Source organism: Salvelinus alpinus, chromosome 21, assembly GCF_045679555.1.
Source record: "Salvelinus alpinus chromosome 21, SLU_Salpinus.1, whole genome shotgun sequence".
NCBI classification, from domain to species: Eukaryota; Metazoa; Chordata; class Actinopteri; order Salmoniformes; family Salmonidae; genus Salvelinus; species Salvelinus alpinus.
This window is the reverse complement of record NC_092106.1, coordinates 346,990-374,142: the sequence shown is the minus strand read 5'-3', so window position 1 is coordinate 374,142 and position 27,153 is coordinate 346,990. Positions and strand designations below refer to the sequence as shown.

The 27,153-nt window shown below is 43.2% G+C and overlaps 1 protein-coding gene across 1 annotated transcript; it reads right to left on the bottom strand.

The window, feature by feature from the left end:
• Positions 1 to 27,153, bottom strand: LOC139547529 (somatostatin-2-like). Its single transcript, XM_071356395.1, has 3 exons — positions 25,026 to 27,153; positions 14,537 to 14,933; positions 1 to 369 (listed from the first exon to the last, which is right to left on the bottom strand). The coding sequence occupies exons 2-3, from the start codon at positions 14,681 to 14,683 to the stop codon at positions 172 to 174; spliced, it is 345 nt and encodes a 114-aa protein (XP_071212496.1). The 5' UTR covers positions 14,684 to 14,933; positions 25,026 to 27,153; the 3' UTR covers positions 1 to 171.

Genomic DNA, 27,153 nt, shown 5'->3' with positions numbered 1-27,153 from the left:
TAAAATGATTTTCTCTTTATTTCATAAATTTGACAGGTACATCATTCTGTTGATTTCAAGAATTGTCATCAGGCACAGCTAACTGTTGATTGGCTGCATTAGTCAGATGCAGGTTGGCGGTGTGATGTGATTGGCAGCATCGTGTCATAAGGTGGTCAGACTTTTCTTCCCTCAGCAAGAAGTGAAGCCCTTCCAGTAGAAGTTCTTGCAGCCAGCTTTGCGCTCGCGGGGGGGCAGGTTGTTGGAGTTGTCCACTGAGCGCTCCAGATCCTCTTTGGCCTCAGCCGTGGACCCCTCACTTTTCTGGGCCTCCACCTCAGGCAAGGACAGTTCGGATAGAATGTCCTCCATCACTCGCTTACTCCACTCCTACATGCAGGAAAGACACACGTACTTTGGGAGAATATAAACACACGTATACACACACCAGCAGAAGCCCATATCAACAAAAGCAAACAGAAACCTACACATGTCATACACAAGCAACCGCATGTGCACGCACATACACACACAGACACACACAAATGTGATCACCACCACATTAAGGCAGTGTTCATTTCCATGTCTCATTATGTTCCAGAATCCAACCTGAGTTAAGCACGCGTAAATGGAACTTAATTCAATTCTTAATTCAACTTTTCTCTCTATGAGTATTCTGACCTTAAATTTAAGCATGAGAATAGCATGCTATTCACCTGCTATTCATTCAGAGTGGAGAGCTAAGAAATGAAAGTGTGGCGGAGGTGTGTATACAGATAAGGAGACCATAGATAAGATAGAGCGAACCTGCCGGTTCCAAGTGGGAAAAGCATCTACTTACTTTCCAATAGAAATAACAGCATTCTCCATGCACTATAATTTATAAATGGATAAGAGCTATTGATAAGAGCAAGGTAAATGAGTAATCCTCTGGCGAAGGGGATTGTAAATACACAGAGCAATTGTTTCCTTATGATCCCAGGGGACGAATGTGAAACCAGCCATATGGAAGAAAAATGTCAATCATATCAACATGACATGTATTGCGGCCTGTCATGCCAAATAGTGTCCCCCGGGCAAATAGTGTCCCCCTTTACGTCACAATGGGATTCGATGAGTTCTAGCTTCTGTTGCTAAGGCTGTTGCTAGAACTTGCAACATTCTGACCGGATCACGTAATGAACCAAAGCATCTGTTGCTATGCTGGTTGCTTGGCTCTATTTTACCTCATAGGAGGCCGCAGGCAGTTCTAGTTCTATTTCGCCGCATAAACGCTCTCTCAGTCCGCGCAAAATGATTACCTCAGAATTGCTCTCCAAGGATGGTGTTTTTGATGGTGACTACCTGCTGCTTCAGAGGACCGAAAAGACTGGAGAGAGAACCCTTTCTTTACCATTTATTTGTCTTAACTACATATTGTTAAATAGGAATAAATTATTTAAGCTGTTTTTATAGATTGTTGTTGCTAGCTACTGTACTTATACACCTCAGCCTGCCTAGTCAGCAAGCCAGCTAGCCAGACAGTTGTATTTAGCTAACGTTAGCTAGCTACTGTAACAGTTATAGCAGCTTTCTGTGTGTATGTAGCTTGCAATAGACACCTCCATATGACAAACACATAACTAGATCAGTGGAGGCTGCTGAGGGGAGGACGGCTCATAATAATGTTTGGAATGGAGTACATGGAATGGTATCAAACACATGTGGTTGATACCATTCAATTGACTCCATTCCAGCCATTATTATGAGCCGTCCTCCCCTTAGCAGCCTTCACTGATAAAATTATATGTCTGTCATATTGAGGTGACTAGCTAAGTTAAACCTGATCAATCAAATGGATAGGTGTAAACTAGGTGTCTTCGCTACACAGACACAAAGAGGGGGGGAGAAAGAAAGGACGAAAGTGAGAGAGGGAGAGAGGTGAGAAGAGAGTGGAATACAGACAAAAATCGAGATGGAGAGAGAAACAGAGAGAGAAAGACAGCAGTGCAAATATACTTAGACGTGAGTATTTCAACAACTCTTCTCTTCCAACTTGTTAGTCAATCATATCTACCTACAGGGGAAGGATGGCCAGCCACACAGGAGGGTGATTTTTACTAAACAAGAGAAGGAAGCCTGTACTGACAGAGATGCATGCTGGACATTTCGGAGTGAAGTGCATGAATGCCAAAATCAACCTAAGCTTCTTCTGATGGGGAATTGTCAAGGAGGTGGACAGCTGGGCAAGTGAAATAAACTTTTGTTTATCAATCACATTCTATTATATCTGAAATGATTATGATTTCAAATAATGTCATATCAGAGAGCACACGTTTCAATTTGTCACTTTTTGCTTAAAGGTCAGTACCTTGTCTAGCATGACAGAAGTTTGAGAGAACGAAGACTGTGGCGCCGGAGTTGAAGCCCATCAAAGTAGTTTCACCATGGCACATGATCGGTAAGTGTCTCAAATAAGATTTTGCCCTGATAAGTTGTTTTGTAATGGTTTCTTTATTTGACCACAGCAGAGTATTATAGAATATGTGTGTGTGTGTGTCAGTATCCTTACAAATATGAAAATCTGCAGACTGTATCACACAGATATGGGTAAGAATGAAGTCAACTCCTCTGTAACACTTTAAATGTTAGAGGTGGACCTCATCGGACCCTTCACGAAATCCAGGAATGGCAACAGCTGGTGTCTGACGGAGACCGATCACTTTACCAAGTGGGTGGAAGCAATACCCACTAAGGTCAGTAAAGGAAGAGTACGTGCTTAACTCTAAATTCCCTTCAGTAACCCATTAAAAAGGGTGCTTGGAACCAAAAATAGATTTTAATTTTTTATGATACCCATCAAGGACGAGACTAGCGTGGCCACCTCCAAGGCGATGATGGACATCTTCAACACCCACGGTTCTCCTGAGGTCATCTTGAGTGACCGAGGTCATGAATGCTGGAACAAGGTACGGATGTTATAGGTTTTACTTTATTTATTTTTTACAATTTGTTTTTGTTTTTCCATGGTACATAATCAGACATATTTCAATATCTTACATTGTCAGTAGATATCGCTTTCCTACCCCCTCCTCCAGGTTTGGTGAATGGACCAACCAGACCCACAAGTCTGCCATGGGCAAGTCCCTTGATTGGTACCAGGAAGAGTGGGAGAACAACATGAAGGGAATTCTCTTTGCACACAACAGCAGCATTGTCATGTTTTGTCTTTGATCATGTCTTGTCCCTGTGCTTCCCTCTGCTGGTCTTATTAGGTTATTTCTCTTTCTCTCTCTCTATCGTTCCGTTCATGCTCCCAGCTGTTTCTCATTCTCCCTACGACCTCATTTACTCTTTCACACCTGTCCCCTATTTTGCCCTCTGATTAGAGTCCCTATTTCTCCCTCTGTTTTCCGCTCCTGTCCTTGTCGGATTCTTGTTTGATGTTTGCTGTTCCTGTGTCCTTGTTTCGCCCTGTCGTGTTCTTTGCCTTCTTCAGATGCTGCGTGTGAGCAGGTGTCTATGTCAGCTACGGCCAGTGCCTTCCCGAAGCGACCTGCAGTCTGTGGTCGCGTCTCCAGGCGTTCCTCTCTATTGACGAGAGGATTTCAGTTTCCTGTTTTGGATTACCATTGATTATATCCAGGAGAATCATTATTTGTTTAATACTGGAATAAAGACTCTGTTACTATTACGTCGCTTTTGGGTCCTCATTCATCAGCATAACAGAAGAATCCGACCAAGATGGACCCAGCGACTATGGATTCTCTCAACACTGCCGTCGAGTTCCAGGGAGCAATGCTCGGCAGACACGAGCAGGAATTGTTTGCTGCTCGTCATGCCGTTGAGACCCTGGCCGCTCAGGTCTCCGATCTCTCTGGACAGTTTCAGAGTCTTCGTCTCGTGCCACCAGCTACTTCCTGGTCTTCCGAGTCTCCGGAACCTAGGGTTAATAACCCACCATGTTACTCTGGGCAGCCCACTGAGTGTCGCTCCTTTCTCACCCAGTGTGATATTGTGTTCTCTCTCCAGCCCAACACGTACTCAAGAGAGAGAGCTCGGATCGCTTACGTCATATCACTCCTTACTGGTCGGGCTCGGGAGTGGGGCACAGCTATCTGGGAGGCAAGGGCTGAGTGTTCTAACGATTATCAGAACTTTAAAGAGGAGATGATACGGGTTTTTGATCGTTCAGTTTTTGGGAAGGAGGCTTCCAGGGCCCTGGCTTCCCTATGTCAAGGTGATCGATCCATAACGGATTACTCTATAGAGTTTCGCACTCTTGCTGCCTCCAGTGACTGGAACGAGCCGGCGTTGCTCGCTCGTTTTCTGGAGGGACTTCACGCTGAGGTTAAGGATGAGATTCTCTCCCGGGAGGTTCCTTCCAGCGTGGACTCTTTGATTGCACTCGCCATCCGCATAGAACGACGGATAGATCTTCGTCATCGAGCTCGTGGAGGAGAGCTCGCGTTAACGGTGCTTCCCCTCTCCGCATCTCAACCATCTCCTCCCACCGGCTCAGAGACTGAGCCCATGCAGCTGGGAGGTATTCGCATCTCGACTAAGGAGAGGGAACGGAGAATCACCAACCGCCTTTGCCTCTATTGCGGTTCTGCTGGACATTTTGTCATGTCATGTCCAGTAAAAGCCAGAGCTCATCAGTAAGCGGAGGGCTACTGGTGAGCGCTACTACTCAGGTCTCTCCATCAAGATCCTGTACTACCTTGTCGGTCCATCTACGCTGGACCGGTTCGGCTGCTTCCTGCAGTGCCTTGATAGACTCAGGGGCTGAGGGTTGTTTTATGGACGAAGCATGGGCTCGGAAACATGACATTCCTCTCAGACAGTTAGGGAAGCCCACGCCCATGTTCGCCTTAGATGGTAGTCTTCTCCCCAGTATCAGATGTGAGACACTACCTTTAACCCTCACAGTATCTGGTAACCACAGTGAGACCATTTCCTTTTTGATTTTTCGTTCACCTTTTACACCTGTTGTTTTGGGTCATCCCTGGCTAGTATGTCATAATCCTTCTATTAATTGGTCAAGTAATTCTATCCTATCTTGGAACGTTTCTTGTCATGTGAAGTGTTTAATGTCTGCTATCCCTCCTGTGTCTTCTGTCCCCTCTACTCAGGAGGAACCTGGTGATTTGACAGGAGTGCCGGAGGAATATCATGATCTGCGCACGGTCTTCAGTCGGTCCAGAGCCAGCTCCCTTCCTCCTCACCGGTCGTATGATTGTTGTATTGATCTCCTTCCGGGGACCACTCCCCCTCGGGGTAGACTATACTCTCTGTCGGCTCCCGAACGTAAGGCTCTCGAGGATTATCTGTCTGTTTCTCTCGACGCCGGTACCGTGGTGCCTTCTTCCTCTCCCGCCGGAGCGGGATTTTTCTTTGTTAAGAAGAAGGACGGTACTCTGCGCCCCTGCGTGGATTATCGAGGGCTGAATGACATAACGGTTAAGAATCGTTATCCGCTTCCCCTTATGTCGTCAGCCTTCGAGATTTTGCAGGGAGCCAGGTGCTTTACTAAGTTGGACCTTCGTAACGCTTACCATCTCGTACGCATCAGAGAGGGGGACGAGTGGAAAACGGCGTTTAACACTCCGTTAGGGCATTTTGAATACCGGGTTCTGCCGTTCGGTCTCGCTAATGCTCCAGCTGTCTTTCAGGCATTAGTTAATGATGTACTGAGAGACATGCTGAACATTTTTGTTTTCGTTTACCTTGACGATATCCTGATTTTTTCACCGTCACTCGAGATTCATGTTCAGCACGTTCGACGTGTACTCCAGCGCCTTTTAGAGAATTGTCTCTACGTGAAGGCTGAGAAGTGCGCCTTTCATGTCTCCTCTGTCACTTTTCTCGGTTCTGTTATTTCCGCTGAAGGCATTCAGATGGATCCCGCTAAGGTCCAGGCTGTCAGCGATTGGCCCGTCCCTAAGTCACGTGTCGAGTTGCAGCGCTTTCTCGGTTTCGCTAATTTCTATCGGCGTTTCATTCGTAATTTCGGTCAAGTGGCTGCCCCTCTCACAGCTCTGACTTCTGTCAAGACTTGCTTTAAGTGGTCCGGTTCCGCCCAGGGAGCTTTTGATCTCCTCAAGAAGCGTTTTACATCCGCCCCTATCCTTGTTACTCCTGACGTCACTAAACAATTCATTGTCGAGGTTGACGCTTCAGAGGTGGGCGTGGGAGCCATTCTGTCTCAGCGCTTCCAGTCTGACGATAAGGTCCATCCTTGCGCTTACTTTTCTCATCGCCTGTCGCCATCGGAACGCAACTATGATGTGGGTAACCGCGAACTGCTCGCCATCCGCTTAGCCATAGGCGAATGGCGACAGTGGTTGGAGGGGGCGACCGTCCCTTTTGTCGTTTGGACTGACCATAAGAACCTTGAGTACATCCGTTCGGCCAAACGACTTAATGCACGTCAAGCTCGTTGGGCGTTGTTTTTCGCTCGTTTCGAGTTCGTGATTTCCTATCGTCCGGGAAATAAGAACACCAAGCCTGATGCCTTATCCCGTCTCTTTAGTTCTTCTGTGGCTTCTACCGACCCCGAGGGGATTCTCCCTGAAGGGCGTGTTGTCGGGTTGACTGTCTGGGGAATTGAGAGACAGGTAAAGCAAGCACTCACTCACACTGCGTCGCCGCGCGCTTGTCCTAGTAACCTTCTGTTCGTTCCTGTCTCTACTCGTCTGGCTGTTCTTCAGTGGGCTCACTCTGCCAAGTTAGCTGGCCACCCCGGCGTTCGGGGTACGCTTGCTTCTATTCGCCAGCGGTTTTGGTGGCCTACTCAGGAGCGGGACACGCGTCGTTTCGTGGCTGCTTGTTCGGACTGCGCGCAGACTAAGTCAGGTAACTCTCCTCCTGCCGGTCGTCTCAGACCGCTTCCCATTCCTTCTCGACCATGGTCTCACATCGCCTTAGACTTTATTACCGGTCTGCCTTCGTCTGCGGGGAAGACTGTGATTCTTACGGTTATCGATAGGTTCTCTAAGGCGGCACATTTCATTCCCCTCGCTAAGCTTCCTTCCGCTAAGGAGACGGCACAAATCATCATTGAGAATGTGTTCAGAATTCATGGCCTCCCGTTAGACGCCGTTTCAGACAGAGGTCCGCAATTCACGTCACAGTTTTGGAGGGAGTTCTGTCGTTTGATTGGTGCTTCCGTCAGTCTCTCTTCCGGGTTTCATCCCCAGTCTAACGGTCAAGCAGAAAGGGCCAATCAGTCGATTGGTCGCATTTTACGCAGCCTTTCGTTTCGAAACCCTGCGTCTTGGGCAGAACAGCTCCCCTGGGCTGAGTACGCTCACAACTCGCTTCCTTCGTCTGCTACCGGGCTGTCCCCGTTTCAGAGTAGTCTTGGCTACCAGCCTCCTCTGTTTTCGTCCCAGCTCGCCGAGTCCAGCGTTCCCTCCGCTCAGGCTTTTGTCCAACGTTGTGAGCGCACCTGGAGGAGGGTCAGGTCTGCACTTTGCCGTTACAGGGCGCAGACTGTGAGAGCCGCCAATAAACGTAGGATTAAGAGTCCTAGGTATTGTCGCGGTCAGAGAGTGTGGCTTTCCACTCGTAACCTTCCCCTTACGACAGCTTCTCGCAAGTTGACTCCGCGGTTCATTGGTCCGTTCCGTGTCTCTCAGGTCGTCAATCCTGTCGCTGTGCGACTGCTTCTTCCGCAACATCTTCGTCGCGTCCACCCTGTCTTCCATGTCTCCTGTGTCAAGCCTTTTCTTCGCGCCCCCGTTCGTCTTCCCTCCCCCCCCCCCGTCCTTGTCGAGGGCGCTCCTATTTACAAGGTACGGAAGATCATGGACATGCGTTCTCGGGGACGTGGTCACCAGTACTTAGTGGATTGGGAGGGTTACGGTCCTGAGGAGAGGAGTTGGGTTCCATCTCGGGACGTGCTGGACCGTTCGTTGATTGATGATTTCCTTCGTTGCCGCCAGGGTTCCTCCTCGAGTGCGCCAGGAGGCGCTCGGTGAGTGGGGGGGTACTGTCATGTTTTGTCTTTGATCATGTCTTGTCCCTGTGCTTCCCTCTGCTGGTCTTATTAGGTTATTTCTCTTTCTCTCTCTCTATCGTTCCGTTCATGCTCCCAGCTGTTTCTCATTCTCCCTACGACCTCATTTACTCTTTCACACCTGTCCCCTATTTTGCCCTCTGATTAGAGTCCCTATTTCTCCCTCTGTTTTCCGCTCCTGTCCTTGTCGGATTCTTGTTTGATGTTTGCTGTTCCTGTGTCCTTGTTTCGCCCTGTCGTGTTCTTTGCCTTCTTCAGATGCTGCGTGTGAGCAGGTGTCTATGTCAGCTACGGCCAGTGCCTTCCCGAAGCGACCTGCAGTCTGTGGTCGCGTCTCCAGGCGTTCCTCTCTATTGACGAGAGGATTTCAGTTTCCTGTTTTGGATTACCATTGATTATATCCAGGAGAATCATTATTTGTTTAATACTGGAATAAAGACTCTGTTACTATTACGTCGCTTTTGGGTCCTCATTCATCAGCATAACAAGCATTCAGGCCGAGTGCGGACGGGAGCCGCAGCTGTTGACTGATGTAAACAAAGCAATTGTATATGCAATTATTGCATATACTGTAGTCTTTCAAATTTTTTATTGACTTAGTGTTGTTGTTTGTCTATTGCTATTTTTGTATAACGTACTTTCAGATCACGGAAACCCCACCTGATGTGGTGGAAGTTGTCAAACCAGATCAGAACGCATTCGAGTACTACCTTCAGGCACGGACTGAGAAGGATGTGGAGGTTTTTGACCAGGTAAAAATGATTGCCTGCTGTTAATTTATTTTATAACACTGCACTAATCCATCAAATTTTCTCACAGTAAAGTGTAACCTGTGTGTTTTCTTGTTTACGTCTCTGTCTCCTACCCTTTTCCGTTAATGTCTGGGTATCTGCCTAACCCAGACGTGGATCCACCTGATGTCCTCCATTACCTGTTCTCCAGGACCTAGTGGTTCTGCCCAACACCCAGACCTGGATCCACCTGATGTCCTCCATTACCTGTTCTCCAGGACCTAGTGGTTCTGCCCAACACCCAGACCTGGATCCACCTGATGTCCTCCACTACCAACCACCCTCCAACTTTACATTACATCATCTACAGCTACTGTTGTTGTCATGTTGTCATTATCTGCTAAATTATAATTATTTCGCCACTATAACCTATTTATTGCCTTACCTCCCTAATCGTACTACATTTGTACACACTGTATATAGATTTTTCTATTGTGTTATTGACTGTACGTTTGTTTATTCCATGTGTAACTCTGTGTTGTTGTTTTTGTCGAACTGCTTTGCTTTATCTTGGCCAGGTGGCAGTAAATGATAACTTGTTCGCAACTGGCCTACCTGGTTAAATAAAGGTTAAATATATATATATTTTTTAAATCTGCTAAAAAAGTTTTCTTGCTCTATCATACTGGACACATAATATGTGAGATACACAGATGAACTAAAAACACTAGCACTGCAAACACTCAGAACAAAGAGAGCAGCAGTGCCTGGACTTTTCAAGTCCCCCTTTTCAAGTCCCTCTTCTGAGTCTGCCTGTTGACAGGCAAAATTCCACACACCAGAATTCAGTATTTTAGTCTATGACTGCCATGTGAGTGCACAAAAAAATCTGTGAAAATAAATTAATGACACAACTGTACCAAAAACAATCAAATTTTATGTATTAAAATTGTAAATATTGCCAGGTTGGTTTTCACAGCTGTTTCACAAGGTGTTTATTATTGTAAGTTGTAAAGTATCCATTGATGGTATTTATTTGTTCCACATTATTCATTGTTGTATCCTAGGACCTACAACAAATACATATATGAGCTATGCAAGATATATATTTTTTAAATCATAATAGAGGACTACTGAAATGATATTAGTTCAGTGTTCAGTGATATTAGTTCAGGCTAACGTTGGGCAACAATTTGGGATGTAGCCTATTTGAATCATTATGGAACTCAGACTACATGTAGCAGGCTAAACCTGGAGCCTGGCACATGTTTCTCGACGACTGGACCGCTGTCATACAGTTCCATGATTAGTGAGAATTAGGGTCGATTTATAGGACTATTGTTCAACCCCTTTTTTCCACCTTCCAATATTTCATGAATTGAACTTGAAGATGAATTCTTTCAGGATGAATCAAAGTATTATATTTTGTATTCATCTATATATTTTGTGCGTAAATGCTCTCCAAATCTGATAGGAGGAGAATATTTGTTTTCCATGCATACAAATACATTTTCATGTTTGGTAGAAAACATTTGGTTTGTAAAATGAGAAACTTTGCAGATGAGGTGCTGCAATATGTACTGTCAGAGTGAGCTGTGCATGACTAACTAGTGAGTCATTTGTATGAGAAAGTGTCACTCAGACAGACGTGATTGTCGGTCATAGGAGGGAATGATGGAAATCTCCTTCTTGAGAAATATCGGTGATCTATTGGAGTTCACACCCCTATTACATGTAACAACTGCATTTTCACAGTCCGATTCCTCCATGCACATCTGAATCTGTGGCAGAAAGATGTGTATATGACACAGAATTAATTATGAAAAACAAACTCCACACTGGGCAAATCACTTCATTTCAACTTGGATAATTGGGTAATGTTTGGTTGAGACGGGGATCAATGAGATTTACAATCAGGGTTGGGTAGGTTACTTTGCCTTGTTTTACCTGAGCATAAACCCTAAACTAAGGATTTATTATCCAGCCCTACTCTGTTGTTTATGATTTTGTTGTCATGGAGGACTGATTGGGCTCATTGATTTGAGTTGCACTCATGGAATGGCATGCTTTGAGCACTGAAAAGTGCTATTTACATGTGAAAAATGAACGCCATATGTTGCATTTGCTATAGGCCTACTGTTTACCTTTTTGTTGGTGACACTTTGATATCTTGATAACATGCAGCTGTTTAAAGGGCAAATCCACAGATGCAACAATAGCAAAACAGTCAAAATGTCTGTTTTGGTAAAAAGCTGAGGGATGGGCCTGGAGAAATGTAACCACTCTCAGATTAAAAGACAGAGCTATGGATGCAAGGACTGACCATCCATGATATCAACATGATTGTTTTAACCATGTTATGAGGCTATACAGTGTTTGTTTACATTTACAATGTTTACAAACATTGGAGAAAAACAAGCTTATATTTTGGGTTGAATTAAGCTCATGAGGCATTTATAAGTTATATTCTTCAAGAATCAATGTATATATTTAACAAGCATTTATTCAAGTTGGATAATCTTTGGATGCTGACAGCAGTCGCACCATTGGAAGACATAGCTTGGACTATAGCCTACAAAAGCCTATGCCTGCTCTTTTCCCGCGATCCATCAAACGCATTTGGTGTGTCATCATAGTGGTCTCTGACTTGTGGAACAAACGTAACTTGCACCTTTTTTCAATGCTGATTTGAAGGTCATTGAGAAAACAGAGAAGTGTACCAAATTATTTTTTTGCATTTTTTTTCTTCTAAATTTAAAAGTAATCCTCGAAGTAATCATCTAGTTTTTCAAAAGTATATGTAATCTGATTACAATATATTCTGCTGGTAATGTAACGGATTACAGTTACCGTTTTTTTTGTTACCGTTTTTTTTGTAATCCCTTAAATGTAACGGATTACATGTATCCGTTACTCCCCAACCCTTATTACAAGCTATATTCACCCACTCAAAAATAATAAACAGTTGTTGAATTTCCAATTTTCAACCATCTAAAAGCACAACCAAATTCCAATGGAAAAACAATGTCTGGTTTTTGGTTCAGTTGTCACCTAAATTTAGTTGTCACCTAAATCACTGTGTTTTTAACCATTTAAAAGCACAGCATAGTTAAAATGGTAATAGAATGTCAGAAATGGTGTTAATTTATATATTAGATTAATCACTGCTTTATCTATTAGCAGAACCACATTTCCTGGATTGCAGTTGAGATTACATAAAAATTACATGGTGCAAGTAAGAGATAAATGCCGTTCCGAGATTCTGCGCAGATTATTACAGCACTTCTTACAGCCAAATCTCCACAGAACTGCGAAGACATATACATGCTATCTTGAACATGCACGCTTTATATGATAACATAGACATTGATAGCTACAGTAACCTCAAAATGTGGCCATGGATGTGTTGCTCATTTTAAGGTTAAATGTTACATTAGTTTGTAAAATAACCTTAACTTTAGACTATTCACTGCATTACAAAAGTAATACTGAATTGTGTTTGCTTGATAATGCAACAAAATACAATTTAAAGGAGATCTGAGCCACTGGCTTAATCACATTCTTTAAATTGGAGACGTGTATCCAACATATCATTTGTTAAATTGTCGACAAGTTAATAGGCTATTTATTGTATTTCAAAAGTGATATTGAATTATGTTATGGGGCAGCAGGTAGCCTAGTGGTTAGAGCGTTGGCCAGTAACCGAAAGTTTGCTGGATCGAATCCCTGAGCTGACAAGGTAAAAATATGTCGTTCTGCCCCTGAACAAGGCAGTTAACCCACTGTTCCCCGGTAGGCCATCATTGTAAATTGGGAAATTTGTTCTTAACTGACTTGCCTAGTTAAATATATATATTTTTAAATGTTTGGTTGTCAACCCAACCAAATATCAACATTTGAAGGAGTTTATATTCTGCTTGGATAGTTCCATCTATGCCACTGCTTTCTTTCCAGTTTTCTACAAATGAATAATTGATACGTTAGATTCACGTCTCCATCTCGACCAAAAAGTTAAAGAATATGACTAAATCAAATCAAACTTTAAAGCACTTTAAATCAAGTTTGATTTGATTTACTCCTATTCTTTACTGTTGATATGCATGGCACATATTGAACTATCCAAGTAGGAGATTCATCTCCTTCTAATGTTGATATTTGGTTGAACTGACAACAAAACACAATTCATTATCACTAAATATCATTACATTTGAAACCAACCAGAGATTAAAACCGTAGGCCCATATATCGTCTATATTAAGTTGAATTCTAGATTGAATTTAAACAATAGCTGTTGATGACTTTGCAAATATAGGCCTAAATAGCGTCCTTGATGATATATGAGTGATAAAGTATGGTCACATTTCATTTGCTCTGTTAAAAGTATCTTTGTGATGACTTCGATAGTAACAGTGAATCTATTTAGTTTTTCTGTGGAGATCTCTCAACAATCTCTCTCATGATAGCATATTGGTAATAATGTGACAAATATCATAGCTATGCAGGACTGGGCTTGGTTAAAACCCTGAATGGGAGACCAAAATGTAACTGTAGTTAAATCAATTCTCCAGTAGGAGGTGTTGCCCAGCCTATTGTTTTTTTTCCTTCTGATAGTGGATAAAACATTGAAGATATGACATTGTTTTAAAGGTACAAATTCAACATATTTTATACAAGGATTGTCTATGTTGAAATTTGGTTACCATGATGACATAATCCTGTGGTTGAAATGTCACCCTCAAAACAACAGTTTGTGTTGATTTTTCTCCAATCAAATGTATTTTCCATATAGAGTCCACATCACAAGACGTTGACAAATTACGTTGAAACAACATTGATTCAACCAGTTTATGCAAAGTGAGTCCTGCTAGAGAGTGACTGTCTGTGTTGACTCTGTCCACCAACAATGACCGTAACCAAAATGTTCCAAATAATGTATTAAAAAAAATAATTTGAAAACACTATATGACTAAAACAGCTCTGATACTGTATACAACTATCAGGCCCAGTTCACACTTGCATGTTTTGGCTTGACAACTGAAATTATTCATTGTAGTCCAGGAGTAATCAAATCTGAGTTTGGAGGTCCGGAATACTGCTGGTTTTCAACCTGATAATTAATTGCATTCACCTGGTGTCCGAGGTCTAAATCACGCTTTGATTCGAGGGGAATAATGAAAATCAACAGTGGAACTGGCTTCAAAGTCCAGATTAGAATTTACCTGCAGTAGTCACTGCTGTTACTAATGTTGCCTAATTAAAGAGCAGACCTGTCAGCTGTAGTGAGTATGTGATAACCTGACCACAGACCGTTTAACTGAATTCCATTGCGGTTTGGTGTGTAAGTCTGTTTCACTGTGAAGCAAAGGGCACTGTACTCTATGTGAGTCACAGTGTGGACTATGCTGTACCTGTTTTACTAACGACACATTATGTTCTCATAGTGTCAATAGTGGTGTTCCGGAATCGTTATGAGAGTTGTACTCTACTGTATTCATGTTCTCGTGTCATGACACGAACAGTGCATGTTATCTGTGTGTCCATGCCATTGGCAGTATAGAGGTACTCGTAGAATTGTAATTGAATAGTGTAATCCTTTGAGAGCAATAACTTAACTGCCCTATTCTTTCCTATATGGACCTCTTCCTTCTTCTGAACCACCCATTGTTTGGTATGTGTATGCCATAGGAGGCAGCTGAGGGGAGGACAGCTCATAATAATGGCTGGAATGGAGTAATGCCATTGCAGACATTACTATGAGCCTGTTCTACCCAATTAAGGTGCCACCAGCCGCCTGTGGTGTGTGCCAGTGTCGAAGGCTGCTTACCTGTGTGGCAATGCTAGCGGCACGGGCCCTCTGAAGGAGTCTGCGGCTGCGGAGGTCCAGGTCGGGCTGCGAGGCGGCTCCTTGGCTGCAAATGGCCAGGGCCAAACCCAGCAGGGCCAGGGCACAGTGGATTTGGGAGAACTTCATGTCCAACAGAGCTGGGTTGGGTTTGCAGGGACAAGACACGGTGAAAATAGCTGAGCTAAGCTGGACCGGGGTGTGCTGGATCTAGATCAGTTGATATGGAGCAGGCCTGGTTCTGTTGATGAGGGTTCTGTGGGGCTCTTATAAAGAGCTCGCCCTCTCAGCTCGTCACTCTGCTTCCTGGGTTGAGTGACAGGTGGCCTGTCAGGGATGTGGGGGTTGTGGACCACCATCCTCTTTCCCCATCGGCTGCCTGGTGATGATAGAATGCAGTGTCATAAACCACTTAGAAACACTGTACGCTTTCTCTTCGTCTCTTTGTTCAGACATTTAGTCACAAATGCAGCTCCTCTGAGACTTATTGATTTTAGATGGAGGTGCGACAATAAAACAATTAGCCAATATGGATTTAGTAGACACCGCTGATCTAAATCAAATACAACCAGAAAATGTCTGCTTCATAAAAGCCTTTAAAAACAGGAAGCAAGAGTCATCGCTTAAATTTAAAATATTAAACTTAATTGATGACATCACGGAATACTGCCGAACAAAAGATTCCTTGCCATTGATTGCTACAGTGGGATCAACAGGTTAGCCTTTGTTTATATCAAATATGAAAAATATAATTTTGTTTGCCATGGTTAACACAGTTTCCATGAATTACGAGGTTAAAATTGTATAAACCATACCGTTGCACTTGCATACTGTATTGTGGATATGTATTTGTTGAAGTGTGATTGTAAAAGGCCTATTCTGAAAGGATTTATAGACTGAGTGCTGTCTGTCTGATATCCCTCAGACAGCATTACATGGAATGTTTTGGAATGAAACCAAATGATTGATTTCACAGACTCAATCTAATTAATAGGTTATTTCTGTTTATGCTGAAATGCCTGCTTACTTGCACAGAAGGCTGAAAGTAGCTATTGCTACTGTGCTACATTTTACTGTAGCTCTTCACTGCTCCCCTGTGGCCATGGATTACAGACATAAACTACAATAAGCTTTGCCAGAGGTTGTCAATGTAACTTTAACCCTCATCCCCAGACTCAATGGCTGGTGGACGACATGAAAGCAATTTTGATCAGGATAAAAACACAATAGGACACGTCTTCATAAAAAATGTTTGGACGTCGACAATATAAAATAGCAGCAAAAAATAAACACTTATTTATTACAATTAAATATTGTCACGCCTACCTACATTTCTCTAACTGTGTTACAACACTATTGAGCTTGGAAATGACAGGTGACCTGTACAACTGTATGAATAATGGTATAGCAGAGCTTCAGGGTTGTTAAAAGGACATGTAACTTACATTTAGGGGTTGCAGCATTTCAACGGCACAGAAAATGTGCATTGGACGCACATTCACGCACACACACACACACGCACACTCACGCAAGCACCCACATACGCACACACACACACACACGCACGCAAGCACCCACGTACGCACGCACGCACACACACACACACAAACAAACAGACAAGTGTGACAAACACAGACAGATTCCATTCTGAACTGTTTCAGTTCATTACAACTATTGACGGGAAAATGTTGGGCATACAATGCTTCAGACCCTTATTTGTTTAATAAATGTGGCTGCTGCTTGCAATACAGAATAACAAGAGCGGCCTTTGAGTTAATTTCCATGGTCAGTTATACAAGGCAATTTAATTTACCAAACCCCTATGCTTGTGGCTGAGAAATTAAGATGACACAGTAGATGATACAGTGGGGAGAACAAGTATTTGATACACTGCCGATTTTGCAGGTTTTCCTACTTACAAAGCATGTAGAGGTCTGTAATTTTTATCACAGGTACACTTCAACTGTGAGAGACGGAATCTAAAACAAAAATCCAGAAAATCACATTGTATGATTTTTAAGTAATTAATTTGCATTTTATTGCATGACATAAGTATTTGATACATCAGAAAAGCAGAACTTAATATTTGGTACAGAAACCTTTGTTTGCAATTACAGAGATCATACGTTTCCTGTAGTTCTTGACCAGGTTTGCACACACTGCAGCAGGGATTTTGGCCCACTCCTCCATACAGACCTTCTCCAGATCCTTCAGGTTTCGGGGCTGTCGCTGGGCAATACGGACTTTCAGCTCCCTCCAAAGATTTTCTATTGGGTTCAGGTCTGGAGACTGGCTAGGCCACTCCAGGTCCTTGAGATGCTTCTTACGGAGCCACTCCTTAGTTGCCCTGGCTGTGTGTTTCGGGTCGTTGTCATGCTGGAAGACCCAGCCACGACCCATCTTCAATGCTCTTACTGAGGGAAGGAGGTTGTTGGCCAAGATCTCGCGATGCATGGCCCCATCCATCCTCCCCTCAATACGGTGCAGTCGTCCTGTCCCCTTTGCAGAAAAGCATCCCCAAAGAATGATGTTTCCACCTCCAAGCTTCACAGTTAGGATGGTGTTCTTGGGGTTGTACTAATCCTTCTTCTTCCTCCAAACACGGCGAGTGGAGTTTAGACCAAAAAGCTCTATTTTTGTCTCATCAGACCACATGACCTTCTCCAATTCCTCCTCTGGATCATCCAGATGGTCATTGGCAAACTTCAGACGGGCCTGGACATGCGCTGGCTTGAGCAGGGGGACCTTGCGTGCGCTGCAGGATTTTAATCCATGACGGCGTAGTGTGTTACTAATGGTTTTCTTTGAGACTGTGGTCCCAGCTCTCTTCAGGTCATTGACCAGGTCCTGCCGTGTAGTTCTGGGCTGATCCCTCACCTTCCTCATGATCATTGATGCCCCACGAGGTGAGATCTTGCATGGAGCCCCAGACCGAGGGTGATTGACCGTCATCTTGAACTTCTTCCATTTTCTAATAATTGCGCCAACAGTTGTTGCCTTCTCACCAAGCTGCTTACCTATTGTCCTGTAGCCCATCCCAGCCTTGTGCAGGTCTACAATTTTATCCCTGATGTCCTTACACAGCTCTCTGGTCTTGGCCATTGTGGAGAGGTTGGAGTCTGTTTGATTGAGTGGGTGGACAGGTGTCTTTTATACAGGTAACGAGTTCAAACAGGTGCAGTTAATACAGGTAATGAGTGGAGAACAGGAGGGCTTCTTAAAGAAAAACTAACAGGTCTGTGAGAGCCGGAATTCTTACTGGTTGGTAGGTGATCAAATACTTATGTCATGCAATAAAATGCGAATTAATTACTTAAAAATCATACAATGTGATTTTCTGGATTTTTGTTTTAGATTCCGTCTCTCACAGTTGAAGTGTACCTATGATAAAAATTACAGACCTCTACATGCTTTGTAAGTAGGAAAACCTGCAAAATCGGCAGTGTATCAAATACTTGTTCTCCCCACTGTATACACAGTAGTATGGTAGAAAGTTAAGTAATTGCTTTACCTTTAAGTTAATTTAGCATTTCCTGACAACAGTCTCTTCTTTTAAATACATCTCTAAACGAACTCAAGCTGTAGAATACAATTTGCACATGAATGACATTACCATTAGGGAGAGAATGAATTCACACAGAAATGAGCATCGAAACACAATGTTAATGAAGTGCATCGGTTATACAAGTGTTAAGTGCAACAGTATCCATACAGACAACACTTTTCTGGGTATTTCTCAGAAGTATAGTACAATATTATATTTTAAAAGCAAGGATGTCAGTTAAAAAGGGTGCAGGCAAGGCACAACATTGGAAAGCAATAAGGAAATCAAGGTTATATTATTTTACAGATAAATGGGAAATGCATAGCCTACTCACTTTAGTATCAAATATTATCAACACAGTGGCTATGGTGCCATTGGAAAGAATACATAGAAAGAGTCAAAATGGAAGTTTATGCAACATGCCAATGGACAGTGAAATTATGATAACTATATCTCTCCATATAAATACTACACTAAAGCTCAATCTATTTAAAGGGCCAAGTTGAGAGCATGTTAACACACTTTTAATCATATTATTCAATATCTCCCTGACAAAGGGATTATTACAACATAATTGCTATATGTCCATTGTGGGTATACAGCAGTATTCAACCAACTACAGTGTTTCCAAATCTAAGATAAAGTTACTAAGACATTCGAATGAAAATACATTTTGTGATATGAACGACATGTTTCTTTGCTAAATTCTTTTTTTGGTAACACTTTACTTATGTCTGTATAATGCATTATGACTTGTTATAAGCATGTATTGGCTCTCAATCTTTTATACACACACATCTGTAAAATCTTTCTATGTGACTCAAACAGATTGTTAATAACTCAGGATCACTCTGAGATGCTACAAAGATATTGTAAGGGTATCATACATTTTAAAGGCAGTGCATTATTAATGCATCATAATGCATTACACTCACTGACTTTAAGTGAAATGTTCACGCTTTTCCCTCCAAACTCCATCGCTGATAACAAAACTGATCCCAGTTCAGCTGTCTGGCATTAACAGCTGATCTGTAACTGAGGTACTCCCAAGAAGGTACCAATCTTCTACCAGATTGCTATCATACTCATAGCACACAATAGACAACATAACATCCAACAAACAGACAGGCCATCAGGTAACTAGACAGGCAGTTAAAGTGGAATTCCACCACTTTTTAAACTTGTATTCTTTATCTCCAGCACCATTTTCAGTTTTAATGTTGATGACATCATGTGGCGCATTCTTAGGACTGTTTCTTCTTATCTTTTTAACTACAGACCATTTGCACATACAGTATGTAGACTGGTATGGTGCTGGAGATAATGAATATGAGGTTTTAAAAGTGGTGGAATTCAATCTTAACTTTTCATTCAAATGTGTATCCAGTAATGAGAAAAATGTGTTCCTGCCCAGGCAAAATTAGTTCAGTCAGCATGCTGTAGGTAATAGAGCAGCAGTAGCAGTAAGGAGGAGAGGCCATGCAGACTGCAAAGCATCTCTGGATTCAGTGGGAAATTCCTATTTTTATTTGACAAAATGTGAGGGTGAAAGGTACAAAACATGATCACTCTTTTTAAAAGCATGTTTCACTTTTGCACCATTTGATTTTGCATTATTTTAGATCAGTTTTTTTGTGTGTGCATTTTTTACTTTTGCACAATACATTTAGTATTATTTTAGACTTTTGAGTCAGACAGTTTTTTTTGTTCAGTGTGAAGAGCATTCCTCCCTCTCCTTATTACATAGCATCCAACAAGAGTCATCAGGCAGTCAGGCACTTTGTCAGGCAGTTAACTTTCCATTCAAATGTATCAAAAAGACTGAGTCCTAGATTCAATCAGTTCAGCGTTAACCCGCGATAACCAACAACTGCATAGCATACCATTTATTTTGTTTAGGGCGGTGTCGGAGGTGTAACTGCATTGGAGATGTAAAATCCACAAGCTACTCCTGGCTATATACACCAAGTCGCATTAGTAGAAATCCCATGCAGTGTTACAATTTCAAACACGGGAATGTGAGAATCTAGACCTCGATTAGGCTGATATAAATCCTTATTATTTTGTTTAATGATTTTTGAGTGTCATTATAGGCTATGTAATTATAGGCTATGTTACAGAGGTCAGAGGTCAGCCTGCCTGCTAGCGAGAAACACTTCCTCCTGATTCGGGCTCACACTGAGGCTCGAACCTAGGACCTCTGCCTTGCTATAACACACGTGACAGCCTTCCTTGACATACCAACCATTTTCTTTTGGAGCTATTGAAAAATATCTAATTCAATTGCTCCTTCGGATACATTTCACGCTAGCTGTGGAGTGAGCTTACGGTATGTGATTCACTCTGTTACACTCACCCCTTCTAAACTCGCTTCAAAGCAAGTGATCCCGGATGTTGACCCGAGCCCAACTGCTCATCAGGGTCATGGCACCACTGTTTTCGGACGTCACAATGCTTGCTTAGCGAGAACCACTTCCTCCTGAATCGTCCCAAACCAAGGCTCAAACCTAAGATCTCTGATTTTCTAGCAAATGTGTCAACATATTAACTGTTTGACATATATGAAAAAAATCTTTATTCGACAGCGCCATCGGCTCCAACGCATGATTATGCTCTGCAGCTGTCGGTTATCACGGCTTAACGCTGAACTGATTGAATCTAGTCCTGGATCACACTGACCATCCGCCATAAAACAGTCCAGTCATTTAATAATAAAAACAAAATACAAACAAACAAACAGTAAAACTGAGAACAAAACGTCAGATTAAGCAGAGGCCACTACCGGGTTGCGTCTCAATAGTCTTTCCTAGTTTCCTTGTGCACTCTCCTTCTGTCTATGCCTTGCTGAAAACGTCAGCGTGAGGCGAGGAGAGGACTGGAGGGGATGAAACATGGAAACGAGGATCAGCGCTTGTAAAAATTGAGACATCCTTTGGTATCGCTGGAAGCACCATGATTGAAACACTAGTCATTATTGAACTGACATCCGGCGCCGAAACGAGATGGCCGCCTCGCTTCGCGTTCCTTGGAAAATATGCAGTATTTTGTTTTTTTATGTGTTATTTCTTACATCGGTACCCCAGGTAATCTTAGGTTTCATTACATACAGTCGGGAGGAACTACTGAATATACGATTAACGTCAACTCATCATCGTTCCTACCAGGAATATGACTTTCCCGAAACGGATCCAGTGTTTTGCCTTCCACCCAATACAATGGATCTGATCCCAGCCGGCGACCCTGTGCGACGCCGTAAAAGGGGCAAACGAGGCGGTCTCCTGGCCAGGCTTCGGAGACGGGCACATCGCGCTCCACTCCCTAGCATACTACTCGCCAATGTCCAGTCTCTTGACAATAAGGTTGATGAAATCCGAGCACGGGTAGCATTCCAGAGAGACATCAGGGATTGCAACGTGCTCTGCTTCACGGAAACATGGCTAACTCAAGAGACGCTAACGGAGTCGGTGCAGCCAGCTGGTTTCTTCATGCATCGCGCCGACAGAAACAAACATCTTTCTGGTAAGAAGAGGGGCGGGGGGGTATGCCTTATGATTAACGAGACGTGGTGTGATCATCATAACAACACACAGGAACTCAAGTCATTCTGTTCACCTGATCTAGAACTCCTCACAATAAAATGTCGACCGCATTATCTACCAAGGGAATTCTCTTCAATCATAATCACAGCCGTATATATTCCCCCCCAAGCAGACACATCGATGGCCCTGAACGAACTTTATCTGACTCTTTGTAAACTGGAAACCACACACCCTGAGGCTGCATTCATCGTAGCTGGGGATTTTAACAAGGCTAATCTAAAAACAAAACTCCCTAAATTCTATCAGCATATCGATTGTGCTACCAGGGCTGGAAAAACCCTAGATCATTGTTATACTAATTTCCGCGACGCATATAAGGCCCTCCCCCGCCCCCCTTTCGGAAAAGCTGACTACGACTCCATTTTGTTGATTCCAGCCTACAAACAGAAACTAAAACAACAAGCTCCCGCGCTCAGGTCTGTTCAACGCTGGTCCGACCAATCTGATTCCACGCTTCAAGACTGCTTCGATCACGCGGATTGGAATATGTTCCGCATTGCGTCCAACAACAATATTGACGAATATGCTGATTCGGTGAGCGAGTTCATTAGGAAGTGCATTGACGATGTCGTACCCACAGCAACGATTAAAACATTCCCAAACCAGAAACTGTGGATTGACGGCAGAATTCGCGTGAAACTGAAAGCGCGAACCACTGCTTTTAACCAGGGCAAGGTGACCGGAAGCATGACCGAATACAAACAGTGTAGCTATTCTCTCCGCAAGGCAATCAAACAGGCTAAGTCCCAGTACAGAGACAAAATCGAGTCGCAATTCAACAGCTCAGACACAAGAGGTATGTGGCAGGGTCTACAGTCAATCACGGATTACAAAAAGAAAACCAGCCCCGTCGCGGACCAGGATGTCTTGCTCCCAGACAGGCTAAACAACTTTTTTGCCCGCTTTGAGGACAATACAGTGCCACTGACACGGCCCCCTACCAAAACCTGCGGGCTCTCCTTCACTGCAGCCGAGGTGAGTAAAACATTTAAACGTGTTAACCCTCGCAAGGCTGCAGGCCCAGACGGCATTCCCAGCCGCGTCCTCAGAGCATGCGCAGACCAGCTGGCTGGTGTGTTTACGGACATATTCAATCAATCCTTATCCCAGTCTGCTGTTCCCACATGCTTCAAGAGGGCCACCATTGTTCCTGTTCCCAAGAAAGCTAAGGTAACTGAGCTAAACGACTACCGCCCCGTAGCACTCACTTCCGTCATCATGAAGTGCTTTGAGAGACTAGTCAAGGACCATATCACCTCCACCCTACCGGACACCCTAGACCCACTCCAATTTGCGCACCGACCCAATAGGTCCACAGACGACGCAATCGCAACCACACTGCACACTGCCCTAACCCATCTGGACAAGAGGAATACCCATGTGAGAATGCTGTTCATCGATTACAGCTCAGCATTTAACACCATAGTACCCTCCAAACTCGTCATCAAGCTCGAGACCCTGGGTCTCGACCCCGCCCTGTGCAACTGGGTCCTGGACTTCCTGACGGGCCGCCCCCAGGTGGTGAGGGTAGGTAACAACATCTCCACCCCGCTGATCCTCAACACTGGGGCCCCACAAGGGTGCGTTCTGAGCCCTCTCCTGTACTCCCTGTTCACCCACGACTGCGTGGCCATGCACGCCTCCAACTCAATCATCAAGTTTGCGGATGACACTACAGTGGTAGGCTTGATTACCAACAACGACGAGACGGCCTACAGGGAGGAGGTGAGGGCCCTCGGAGTGTGGTGTCAGGAAAATAACCTCACACTCAACGTCAACAAAACAAAGGAGATGATTGTGGACTTCAGGAAACAGCAGAGGGAGCACCCCCCTATCCACATCGACGGGTCAGTAGTGGAGAAGGTGGAAAGATTTAAGTTCCTCGGTGTACACATCACGGACAAACTGAATTGGTCCACCCACACAGACAGCGTTGTGAAGAAGGCGCAGCAGCGGCTCTTCAACCTCAGGAGGCTGAAGAAATTCGGCTTGTCACCAAAAGCACTCACAAACTTCTACAGATGCACAATCGAGAGCATCCTGTCGGGCTGTATCACCGCCTGGTACGGCAACTGCTCCGCCCACAACCGTAAGGCTCTCCAGAGGGTAGTGAGGTCTGCAGAACGCATCACCGGGGGCAAACTACCTGCCCTCCAGGACACCTACACCACCCGATGTCACAGGAAGGCCATAAAGATCATCAAGGACAACAACCACCCAAGCCACTGCCTGTTCACCCCGCTATCATCCAGAAGGCGAGGTCAGTACAGGTGCATCAAAGCAGGGACCGAGAGACTGAAAAACAGCTTCTATCTCAAGGCCATCAGACTGTTAAACAGCCACCACTAACATTTAGCGGCCGCTGCCAACATACTGACTCAACTCCAGCCACTTTAAAAATGGGAATTGATGGAAATTATGTAAAAATGTACCACTAGCCACTTTAAACAATGCCACTTAATATAATGTTTACATACCCTACATTACCCATCTCATATGTATATACTGTACTCTATATCATCTACTGCATCTTGCCATCTTTATGTAATACATGTACCACTAGCCACTTTAAACTATGCCACTTTATGTTTACATACCCTACAGTACTCATCTCATATGTATATACCGTACTCTATACCATCTACTGCATCTTGCCTATGCCGTTCTGTACCACCACTCATTCATATATCTTTATGTACATATTCTTTATCCCTTTACACTTGTGTGTGTATAAGGTAGTAGTTGTGGAATTGTTAGGTTAGATTACTTGTTGGTTATTACTGCATTGTCGGAACTAGAAGCACAAGCATTTCGCTACACTCGCATTAACATCTGCTAACCATGTGTATGTGACTAATAAAATTTGATTTGATTTGATTTGATTTGATTTGAATTAATCAGTCTCTCTGTTGCCCTACAGTGGCTGATAATGGGAGGTGCATCTCCAGTTTATTCCCTATCAGTTCTAGCTCTTAGAGTCACTGCCACTGCTTCATACAGACCTGACAGGGACTGACTATACTCCCCTGGTAGTCTCGTTTCACTGTCTGAGGCCTGGGTTTACTGCGTCAGCAGAAGAAGAAGTGTGAGCATACGTCAGACCACATTACAGAAATGCATTGATGAATACTCTACTGCGATGTTGCAGCTGTAGGCACAAAGTCCCTTTATATAATTATGGAACTAACTGAGACATGGTTTTCAAATGAATATTACAGCACTCACGAGTTCATCAATAGAGTACCGGATAATGTGAAAACACCAGGTAAATGTGTACTGTATAATGAATTACTATATGAAGACAATATTCACGATGTGCTGGTTTTACCTGAACATGTTTTCGGGGTCCAACAAGGCCAGCCAGTAGCTGTAGGAGTTAGTGTAGTAGTTGCAAGTCCCTCGCCCATGGCACTCAATGAAGGGAATCTTCCGGAACTCTTCTAGGCAGGACCACGAAGAGGCCAGCGGCTGGCCAGAGCCCTCCGCTCCAGCCCCTGTTTGCTGTGAACACACTTTACATATATAACATGATATCATATGATATAGCACAGAATGTCATCTTTAGCACTACCAGTTCTATTACCTGCAACCCAAAACTCTGAAAATCATTGTGGACATACGGTGCATTCAGAAAGTATTCAGACCATTTGACTTTTTACACATTTTGTTACGTTCACAGCCTTATTCTAAAATTGATTCAATTGTTTTTTTTTACATCATCAATCTACACACAATACCCCATAATGGCAAAGCACTGTTTTACAGGAAACTAATTGACAACATACTTTCAGCAATCTTATAGGAAAGGACATTCAACAAGCGCAGCAGTTACACAAATGACTGATGATTGGCTGAGAGAAATTGATGATAAAAATATTGTGGGGGCTGTTTTGTTAGACTTCAATGCAGCTTTTCACATTATCGATCATAGTCTGCTGCTAGAGGCCTTACTTTTTTCAATCTTCACTAACGACATACCACTGGCTTGAGTAAAGCGAGTGTGTCTATGTATGCGGATGACTCAACACTATACACGTCAGCTACTACAGCGAGTGAAATGACTGCAACACTTAACAAAGAGCTGCAGTTTGTTTCAGAATGGAAGCATTGTATTTGAAACAAATCATTCACTAAACCATAAACCTCAACCAAATATTGTAATGAATTACATGGAAATGTAGCAAGTTGAGGTGACTAACTGCTTGGAATAACCCTGGATTATAAACTGTCATGGTCAAAACTTGTTGATACAACAGTAGCTAAGATGGGGAGAAGTCTGTCCACAATAAAGCACTGCTCTGCCTTTTTAACAACACTATCAACAAGGCAGGTCCTACAGGTCCTAGTTATGTCGCACTTGGACAACTGTTCAGTCGTGCCACTAAAGGGGGACTTAGGAAAATTACAATTGGCTCAGAACTGGGTGATTGACTTTATCTCTACTTGTTTTTGTAAGAACTGTTGACAAGTTGAATGCGCCGAGCATTCTGTTTAAACTACTAGCACACAGCTCGGACACCCATGCATACCTCACAAGACATGTCACCAGAGGTCTCTTCACAATCCCCAAGTCCAGAACAGACTATGGGAGGCATACAGTACCACATAGAGCCATAACTATATGGATCTCTATTCCACATCAGGTAACTGATGCAATCATATTTAAAAAACAGATAAAAATACATCATATGGAACAGCAGGGACTGTGAAGAGACACACACACGGGTACAGACCCATGCACTTCACGGTAAAATCTACACTTGTGGTATTCAGTGTTTGATGCATACGCACATGGGCTCTAGCACACACACTTTACACACATGTACTTTGTAATATTGTTGTATGGTGGTGTCATACATTTTGTGTTGTGGATATGTGGTGGTGTGACAGTGTTATATGATGTACTGTTTTATATTTTGTTTTATGTGTAATGTAAGTGTCTTAATGTGTTTGGAACTCAGGAAGAGTAGCTGGTGCCTTGGCAGCAGCTAATGGTGATCCCTAATAAAATACCAATGCATAATAGCAAAGGGTCTGAATACTTATGTAAATAAGGTATTTCTGTTTTTGACATTTTATAAATTAGCAAAAAAATTAAAAAACCTGATTTCGCTTTGTCATTATGTGTATGTGTGTAGATTGATGAGGGAAAAAATGATTTAATACATTTTAGAATAAGGCTGTAATGTAACAAAATCTAAGAAAAGGGAAGGTGTCTAAATAATTGTTGTCTCCACCTTCTTGCCCTTTATGCTGTTGTCTGTGCCCAATAATGTTTGTACCATGTTGTGCTGCTGCCATGTTGTGTTTCTACTGTGTTGTTGTCATGTGTTGCTACCATGATGTGTTGTTGTCTTCAGTCTCTATGTAGTGTTGTGGTCTCTCTCTTTTTGTGATATGTGTTTTGTCCTATATACAATGGGGCAAAAAAGTATTTAGTCAGCCACCAATTGTGC